The sequence below is a fragment of the Nansenia antarctica genome, assembly GCF_963989245.1.
Source record: "Nansenia antarctica genome assembly, chromosome: 9".
In the NCBI taxonomy this organism is placed as follows: domain Eukaryota; kingdom Metazoa; phylum Chordata; class Actinopteri; order Argentiniformes; family Microstomatidae; genus Nansenia; species Nansenia antarctica.
In genome coordinates, this window is record NC_137679.1 from 38,774,477 (window position 1) to 38,784,476 (window position 10,000).

Consider the following 10,000-nt stretch of genomic DNA (forward strand, 5'->3'; position numbering starts at 1 on the left):
GGAGATGGCCGACTGGAATCTCCCGTGGTTTAGTGAAATCAGTCTGACTGAAGCTGCAACTGTCGTCCCCTCCACTGAGAGCCCCCCCCCCTCCCCCGCTTCCTCTTTTTCTCTCTCTCCATCTCTCCTTTCTTCTCTCGATCAATCCTACCTCTCTCTCTCTCTCTCTCTCTCTCTCCACAATAACCCTAACTCTTTCCTTCTCTCCATCTCTCTCCCACTCTATACATCCATCTCCCTCCCCCCTCCCTCCCTCCCTCCCCCCTCCCTCCGAGGTGACGAGGCAGTGCAGGACGGGCCAGCCACCCTCGTCTGTGTCTATTTTAAGCCTCCCTCCGTCTGATTGGCTGCCAGACTCTTACCGTGTGATTTCCTCTTTCAGGGCGGCCGGGTCTGGAGGGTAGAACTTGACACGTAAACACATGGTGAAGGGAGGCTGGGCTGGAGGCGGGAGTCAAAGGTTAGAACAGAGGCTCGGCGAAGGAAAGCGAAATAGACACAAAAGCTACTGCGACTTCGCTGGCAACTGTGAATCATTCGGTTGGGGCGGCTGGGTGTAGCAGCATCCATTATGAAATACAGTCATACATACATACGTACATATCGAGTGGGCTCATAATATCGGTTACTTACATTTCATTTGTTTGGCAATACACTTTGTAAACTCCAACCAATGCTGAAAGAAACAGAAACAGAAAACAGTTAATTTTCCAAACATGGAAGGCTCTATGGCTGCTAATCCCCCCCCCCCCCCCCCCGGGTGAACACTGCCGCCCCCCTCTCCCCTACTGCCGTCTCAACAGATTCAACTACACAGACGGGGACTTCACAGAAGGAGACTTCACAGACCGGGTCTGATTGCTCAGCGGTTTCGAGTGTGATGACTTGTTGTTGTCGTGTTGCTCTGGGGGCAATTCCAGCGCTGCTTTTTACTGTTCCTCCCTTCATGTTTGTCACGTCACATAACACGCCGCGGCCTCCCTCCCTCCCTCCCACCCCGGGGAGACGGAGCTGTCAGGAGATGAAAGGGGGGAGCGCTTTGGAGGAGGACAAGCAGAGGAGAAGAAGCGGCGGCGGCGGCGGCTTGTTTCTCTGTCAGCCTCGCTGAACTGTTAGGAGGAGTCAGTCTGGCGGCGGCGGGTCTGAGAGAACGGAACAGAGCCAGCAGACGCAACGGCATATGTCGACGCTGTCCCGAACGTCTCTCAACTACCACCTGTCTCTTCCTCCCATGCTCCTCTCTGCTCAGGAGCGGGGGGAGGGGGGCGGGGGGGGGAAGGGGTCGGCTGCTAAACCGTGGCGGAGTAAACTGTGAAACCCTGTAAACCCTGTAACCTCTCTGATGATTCATGTTTCTGATTGGGTGAAGTGATGTATGTGTGTATGTGAGTGTTGAATGGGAAATATTGGTGTTACCTGTGAAAAACCAACTCAAAACAACACCTAGAGAACTATTAGTTTAACTGAGTGCAGGGAGTAGATCAACAGGGGTAGAGTGGGTGGGTTAAGTACTTATTACAATATTAAGGGAAAGAATTATCCACAGTCTGAGGAGTCGGACCCTCGGGAAAGTTGTGAGGAAGGTGAAATGATTTCGTTCTGTTGCATCAGCTCCTCACTGTACTCCACTACTGTCTGGGCCCATGCAAAATAGATATTGTCCAATCATATAACAGCAAAAGTCACGACAGGCAGAAAACTCGGACAAACAACTCGCTAATATCTGATGGTGAAAAGCTTCAAGACGAAATATTATTGTCAACTTTAAAAAAACATGTCTATTACTTGCTGTGGTAAATCAGAAATCAGAAATTTGCCAACTCCCACCATTGTAAGTCATTGAATGTCATTCAGTCACAGTGAAGCGTTGTTCGTTTGTCTGAGTTTTCAAAGGGGGCATGGCTTAGCGATAGGTCCATTACATAATATTCCATGTCATTTTCCTCTCTATAGTTTGTCCGTGTGAGATGAAGCTATACAGTTTACAAAACAAAACAGTTTTCATCTACGTGGGAGTATGCGTTTCATAGACAGATCTGCCACACAGGAGTGATGTGCTGCCTCCAGCTCAACCTAGACTGGAGATGCTGTTATATCTGTCTGCCTGGCAGCAACATAACAACCTTCCTTTAGTTCAGTTTATGGACTGAGAGAACAAGGAGACATTCTACCAACTCTCTCCTGGACTGATTCATCCTCCTGTCTCTCTCTGAGTCAACTCCTTCTATTCCTCCATCCCTCCATCTCTCCATCCCTCCATCCCTCCGTCCCTCCATTCCTCCATCCCTCCGTCTCTCCATCCCTCCACCCCTCCATCCCTCCATCCCTCCTACAAAAGGGTTGGTCCTCTCATCAACAACACTAGCTAGCCTAGCTTCCCCTCCACCCCTCCACCCCTCCATCCCTCCATCCCTCCCATCAAAATGTTGGTCCTCACATCAAAACACTAGCTAGCCTAGCGTCTCTAAAAGAGTTGGACAGGGAGACAGGAAACAGGAAGCCACCAGCCACACCAGCGGGAGGGGGAGGGGCCTCGTCTCTGGGACCAGTTCCATCCCCAGCTCTGGGGAGCTGCCTGCCTGCCTGCCTGCCTGCCTGCCTGCCTGCCTGCCTGCCTTAACCAAGCTGAGGAGACAACAGAATACACACACTGATTAACAAGCCCAGGCTGTGACGCAGGCAGGAGAGGAAGAGGTTTGGCTCTGCTGGAGGGAGATATGCACGGAAGAGTGGAGAGAGAGAGAGAGAGAGAGAGAGAGAGAGAGAGAGAGAGAGAGAGAGAGAGAGAGAGAGAGGGTGGGCTAAAGTGTGTGTGTGTGTGTGTGAGAGAGAGAGGAGTCAGTGAGTGAGTGAGTGAAAGAGAGAGCAATAGTGTGTTTAGTGTGATAAGCATTAATGGGAGAAAGAGAGGAAGGAGGATGGAGAGAGAGGGTTGACAAGATAAAGTGTGTGTGTGTGTGTGAGAGAGAGAGAGAGAGAGAGAGAGAGAGAGAGAGAGAGAGAGAGAGAGAGAGAGAGAGAGAGAGAGAGAGAGAGAGAGACACAAATACAGACAGACAGAGTGTGACAGAGATTTCTCCACACTTCTCTCTTGTGTGTATTAGGCAGTCGGCACTCACCACACCCACCCACCCACATGAACACACACACACACACACACACCCACATGAACCCACACACCCACACACACACACACACCCACACACACACACACACACACACACACACACACACACACACCCACACACCCACATGAACCCACACCCACCCACCCACACACACACACACACACACACACACACACACACACACACATGAACCCACATGAACCCACACACACACACACACACACACACACATATGAACATGAATATGTGAATATGTAGCCATCAAACTCACCCTCTGCTTGTCTGGGTCCACATATCTGATGCCAAAGTAGTCCTTCTCCAGCAGGTTGAGATGGTGGCAGATGAGGTCAAAGAGGTACTGTCCCTTGGCGTCACGCTGTAAGACACAGAACCACAACATTTGAGGCATTTGGCAGACGCCTTATTCCAAAGCGACTTACATACGATTGATACATTTGACTAAGCAAGTGAATCATCGTTTCACCAGTTCTAGCAGGAAGAAGAGTGATCTAGCTCAGGCCAGGGACCATTGTGATAGAAGAAGAAAGAAAGAAATATTTTATTTTATTTATTTATTAATAGACACTAATAGACACTGGATCAAGGGCGGCAGTCAAAGTCTTAGGAGGCACAGTATAGGGGAAAAGCAGGTGTCTTAGGAGACACAGTATAGGGGAAAAGCAGGTGTCTTAGGAAGCACAGTATAGGGGAAAAGCAGGTGTCTTAGGAGGCACAGTATAGGGGAAAAGCAGGTGTCTTAGGAAGCACAGTATAGGGGAAAAGCAGGTGTCTTAGGAGACACAGTGCTGGGGGTAGCAATGTCTCAGGAGGAGCAGTTAAGGTGTAGCCTGAAGAGATGGGTCTTCAGTCTCCGACAGAAGATGGGTAGTGACTCTGCAGCCACTAGGCTCTGACGTGTGTCTAACTGTGTGAGCTACAAGCCATACCACCCCCCACCCCCCCCTGCCCCCCCCCCCCAGCACAGGGGCCATAGCGCAGGAAGTAGAGCCGGTGTCTAATGATCTCAAGGTCGGCAAAGATCAGCGGTTCGAGCCCCGGCTGGCCACATGTCGGTCGAGGTGTCCTTGGGCAAGACACTGAACCCCAAATTGCTCCAGATGAGCTTGCCGGCCATCGGTGTGTGAATGTGAATATGTGCGCGAATGGGTGAATGAGAGGCCGTTAAAGTAAAGGGCTTTGGAATAAGGCACTATATACAGTATATAAAAGCGCAGTCCGTTTACCCAAAGCCCAGTGTTCTCTGGGTGTCGTTACGTTGAATCTGTTTGCGTGACAGACGATAGATCACCGCAGAAGGGTCGACGGACAGCCTCATCCGGGGAAACGTCAGGCCAGGCCACAGATGAAAAACACACACCCATAATAAAATCATCACATATAAAAGGACTTCACATATAAAAGGACGTCACGTGTAAAAGCGTCTCCTCCCTGTCCCGATGCCCCGCTTGGCCTCAGAAGACACTCAGCAGCACTTCAATAACTGACACCAGAATGTGGTTAATATTTCACCACCCCCTCGGGAGGAATCCAAGGGCCATCAAATATTCATACCCAGAAACAGACGCCTGTGATGGGCCTCTCTGAGAGGCTCTGCGGGGGGGGTGGGGGGGTGGAGGAAGATGAGGAGTCATAAATGGAGGGGTAGATGAGGAAGGGTAGATGAGGAAGGGTAGATGAGGAAGGGTAGATGAGGAGGGGTAGATGAGGAAGGGTAGATGAGGAAGGGTAGATGAGGAAGGGTAGATGAGGAAGGGTAGATGAGGAAGGGTAGATGAGGAAGGGTAGATGAGGAAGGGTAGATGAGGAAGGGTAGATGAGGAGGGGTAGATGAGGAGGGGTAGATGAGGAAGGGGTAGATGAGGAGGGGTAGATGAGGAAGGGTAGATGAGGAAGGGTAGATGAGGAGGGGTAGATGAGGAGGGGTAGATGAGGAAGGGTAGATGAGGAAGGGTAGATGAGGAGGGGTAGATGAGGAAGGGTAGATGGGGTAGATCAAGGGGTAGTGGTGGTCTAGTGGATAGTGAGTTGGACTTGTGATCGGAAGGTTGTGAGTTCAAGGTTGTGAGTTCAAATCCCGCCTGAAGCCACACCACTACTAGTGTGCCCTTGGGTAAGGCACTTAGCCCTCAGTTACTCCAGGGGGAATGTCCCTGTAATTCGTAATTGTAAGTCGCTTTGGATAAAAGCGTCTGCTAAATGGCAAAATTAAATTAAATTAAAATTAGATGAGGAGGGGTAGATGAGGAAGGGTAGATGAGGAAGGGTAGATGAGGAGGGGTAGATGAGGAAGGGTAGATGAGGAAGGGTAGATGAGGAGGGGTAGATGAGGAAGGGTAGATGAGGAAGGGTAGATGAGGAAGGGTAGATGAGGAGGGGTAGATGAGGAAGGGTAGATGAGGAGGGGTAGATGAGGAAGGGTAGATGAGGAAGGGTAGATGAGGAAGGGTAGATGAGGAGGGGTAGATGAGGAAGGGTAGATGAGGAGGGGTAGATGAGGAAGGGTAGATGAGGAAGGGTAGATGAGGAAGGGTAGATGAGGAAGGGTAGATGAGGAAGGGTAGATGAGGAGGGGTAGATGAGGAAGGGTAGATGAGGAAGGGTAGATGAGAGGGGGTAGATGAGGAGGGGTAGATGAGGAAGGGTAGATGAGGAGGGGTAGATGAGGAAGGGTAGATGAGGAAGGGTAGATGAGGAAGGGTAGATGAGGAAGGGTAGATGAGGAAGGGTAGATGAGGAGGGTAGATGAGGAAGGGTAGATGAGGAAGGGTAGATGAGGAAGGGTAGATGAGGAGGGGTAGATGAGGAAGGGTAGATGAGGAGGGGTAGATGAGGAAGGGTAGATGAGGAGGGGTAGATGAGGAGGGGTAGATGAGGAAGGGTAGATGAGGAGGGGTAGATGAGGAAGGGTAGATGAGGAAGGGTAGATGAGGAAGGGTAGATGAGGAGGGGTAGATGAGGAGGGGTAGATGAGGAAGGGTAGATGAGGAAGGGTAGATGAGGAGGGGTAGATGAGGAGGGGTAGATGAGGAAGGGTAGATGAGGAAGGGTAGATGAGGAAGGGTAGATGAGGAGGGGTAGATGAGGAAGGGTAGATGAGGAAGGGTAGATGAGGAGGGGTAGATGAGGAAGGGTAGATGAGGAAGGGTAGATGAGGAAGGGTAGATGAGGAAGGGTAGATGAGGAAAGGTAGATGAGGAAGGGTAGATGAGGAGGGTAGATGAGGAAGGGTAGATGAGGAAGGGTAGATGAGGAAGGGTAGATGAGGAGGGGTAGATGAGGAGGGTAGATGAGGAAGGGTAGATGAGGAAGGGTAGATGAGGAAGGGTAGATGAGGAAGGGTAGATGAGGAGGGGTAGATGAGGAAGGGTAGATGAGGAAGGGTAGATGAGGAAGGGTAGATGAGGAAGGGTAGATGAGGAAGGGTAGATGAGGAGGGGTAGATGAGGAAGGGTAGATGAGGAAGGGTAGATGAGGAAGGGTAGATGAGGAAGGGTAGATGAGGAGGGGTAGATGAGGAAGGGTAGATGAGGAGGGGTAGATGAGGAGGGGTAGATGAGGAAGGGTAGATGAGGAGGGGTAGATGAGGAAGGGTAGATGAGGAAGGGTAGATGAGGAAGGGTAGATGAGGGGTAGATGATGAGGAAGGGTAGATGAGGAAGGGTAGATGAGGAAGGGTAGATGAGGAAGTGTAGATGAGGAAGGGTAGATGAGGAAGGGTAGATGAGGGGTAGATGAGGAGGGGTAGATGAGGAAGGGTAGATGAGGAAGGGTAGATGTGGAGGGGTAGATGAGGAAGGGTAGATGAGGAAGGGTAGATGAGGAGGGGTAGATGAGGAAGGGTAGATGTGGAGGGGTAGATGAGGAAGGGTAGATGAGGAAGGGTAGATGAGGAAGGGTAGATGAGGAAGGGTAGATGAGGAAGGGTAGATGAGGAGGGGTAGATGAGGAAGGGTAGATGAGGAAGGGTAGATGTGGAGGGGTAGATGAGGAAGGGTAGATGAGGAAGGGTAGATGAGGAAGGGTAGATGAGGAAGGGTAGATGAGGAAGGGTAGATGAGGAGGGGTAGATGAGGAAGGGTAGATGAGGAAGGGTAGATGTGGAGGGGTAGATGAGGAAGGGTAGATGAGGAAGGGTAGATGAGGAAGGGTAGATGAGGAAGGGTAGATGAGGAAGGGTAGATGTGGAGGGGTAGATGAGGAAGGGTAGATGAGGAAGGGTAGATGAGGAAGGGTAGATGAGGAAGGGTAGATGATGAGGGGTAGATGAGGAGGGGTAGATGAGGAAGGGTAGATGAGGAAGGGTAGATGAGGAGGGGTAGATGAGGAATTGTAGATGAGGAGGGGTAGATGAGGAAGGGTAGATGAGGAAGGGTAGATGAGGAGGGGTAGATGAGGAGGGGTAGATGAGGAAGGGTAGATGAGGAAGGGTAGATGTGGAGGGGTAGATGAGGAAGGGTAGATGAGGAAGGGTAGATGAGGAAGGGTAGATGAGGAAGGGTAGATGAGGAAGGGTAGATGAGGAGGGGTAGATGAGGAGGGGTAGATGAGGGGTAGATGGAGGTGAGAAATGGTAGAAAGGGAAGGTGGCGGAAGTTAGGTACCCTCCACCTGCAGCAGTGCGGTGAGCGTGAAATGGAATGGGGCCCACTGCACTGGCAATACAGTCCAGTAGAAATGGAATGGGGCCCACTGCACTGGCAATACAGTCCAGTAGAAATGGAATGGGTCCACTGCAGCAGTGCGGTGAGTGTGAATTGTAATGGGTCCACACTGCCCTGGCCATACATACAGTCTAGTAGAAGTGGAATGGGCCCGCTGCCCTGACAATACAATACAGTAGGGCCCCTGAGAGACTGCCTGGGCACGGCGGCCCCCTGCCCCCCCCCCCCCCCCCCCCCTGCAGAGCCTGCAGCTTGCAGCCTGTCTGCTACTGCAGTCCAGGGAGGACGCAGCCTTACGCAGCAGCTTGCATCGCCACAGGTGCCACCCCCCACCTCCACCCTCCGCCTCTGGGGCTGTCTATTCTGCTGCTGATGCAGAGTCAATGAATCCACAGTGCAGGACGGAGAGAAGACAGGGGCGGCTGTGGCGCAGGAGGTAGAGCGACCGTCTAATGATCGCAAGGTTGGCAGATTGGCAGTTCGAGCCCCGGCTGGCCACATGTCGAAGTGTCCTTGGGCAAGACACTGAACTCCAAATTGCTCCTAGTGAGCGGGCCGGCGCCTTGCATGTTGGCGTGCCGCCATTGGTGTGTGAATGTGTGTGTGAATGGGTGAATGAGAGGCCGTTGTAAAGCGCTTTGGATAAAGGCGCAATATAAGTGCAGTCCATTTGGACCATTTACCATGAGAACAGGATTCAGGGTATTTTAGCTTTAGTTTTCTTGCCGTCCGGTTTTGACCGTATATGTCGAACACACACTCTTAAATCTTTCTTTTACATATGTGATACACTATACATAAACACACCACACACACACACACACACACACACACACACACACACACACACACACACAGTCAAGAGAGGGAGGGAGGGAGTGAGAGAGAGGCAAAGCTCTGCGTTGGCACTGATAGATGCACCCTAACTCAGCAGCAGGCCACACACACACACACACACACCAGCAGGCTACACAGACACACAGCAGCAGGTTACACACACACACACACACACACACACACACAGCAGCAGGTTTACACACACACACACACACACACACACACAACAGCAGCAGCAGCAGCAGGCCACAGCCCAGCAGTCCGTGGTGCAGGATGATGCGGTGGCTGTGTCTGGAGGCTGCGAGGACCAAACCGCTCCATCACACCTGCGCTCCCCAGCCTCCCCAGCAGCCCCACCCAGCTCACAGCTGGAGGCTGGCGCCCCCTACAGGTGGCAGGTGACAGCTGACAGCCATTTAAGGAGATTAACACGGTGTTTGGAGAGCATGAATCCACCTCAGTTCAGACAGGTCAGTGAAACAGGTCATCTCTGACGGCGGCCTACGGGGGGCGATAGGGAGCACGGCTGCTCTGCCCTGGGTCACGGCACCGACTGTCATCAGCTAGCTACTGTATCAACCAGGCCTCCCTTGTTATGACTGGTTACTGTACAGCTTAGTTATTATCTAGATAGATAGATAGATATACAGGTAGGTAGGTAGGTAGGTAGATAGATAGATAGATATACAGGTAGGTAGGTAGGTAGGTAGGTAGATAGATAGATAGATAGACAGGTAAGTAGGTAGGTAGATAGATACAGTAGATAGATAGGTAGGTAGGTAGACAGACAGACAGATAGACAGACAGACAGGAAATTAAGGCGTTACAGCAACTCACATCACAAATAACAACAACAAAACAAGTTGCAATTGAATAACAGAATAATAAAAAAGAAACAGACATAGACGGACATCTGAAACATCATAATACAGTAACAACAGTCCAGTATGATTTAACATCCCCCAGCCTGACTCTGATGACCCAGAACGAGCCAGCCAGAGCAGGAGGAGCAGAACAGTCTGATTGCGGCAGGCGGAAATAGACTTCACTGAAGCACTTGAGAGAACTAACAATGGTAGCCAGTCATAATACCGTTCAGCCCTGGATAACAGCTCGAGTGCAGTCAGGCTTTGAGAGTGTGTTTCCTTATTGAATAGAGAGCTGGCTGAGGAGAGGACGGTGGAGAGCCTCACCGAGACCCAGGAGACTGGTTGTCTACAGTGATGGCTGACACAAAGCCTGACCTTTTCTGGTGTCTCTCCAGGGCTCCTAACACACACACACACACACACACACACGCATGCACACTCACATATACACACGAGCATGCGCACAACACAGACACACAGACGC

General features: G+C 51.3%; 1 protein-coding gene across 2 annotated transcripts in view; it reads right to left on the reverse strand.

Moving 5' to 3' along the window:
• The window catches only part of LOC308165107 (FERM domain-containing protein 5-like), a gene marked incomplete at both ends in the record, with an annotated part of 97,899 nt that overhangs the window by 20,633 nt on the left and 67,266 nt on the right, over positions 1-10,000 (reverse strand). The window contains 3 exons of one of the 2 annotated variants that reach the window (XM_080539209.1): positions 363-441; positions 634-676; positions 3,400-3,504. In XM_080539209.1, coding sequence (XP_080395335.1) covers positions 363-441; positions 634-676; positions 3,400-3,504 — 227 coding nt within the window. The remainder of the gene's footprint in view (positions 1-362; positions 442-633; positions 677-3,399; positions 3,505-10,000) is intronic. The other variant, XM_080539210.1, reaches the window with a different exon arrangement.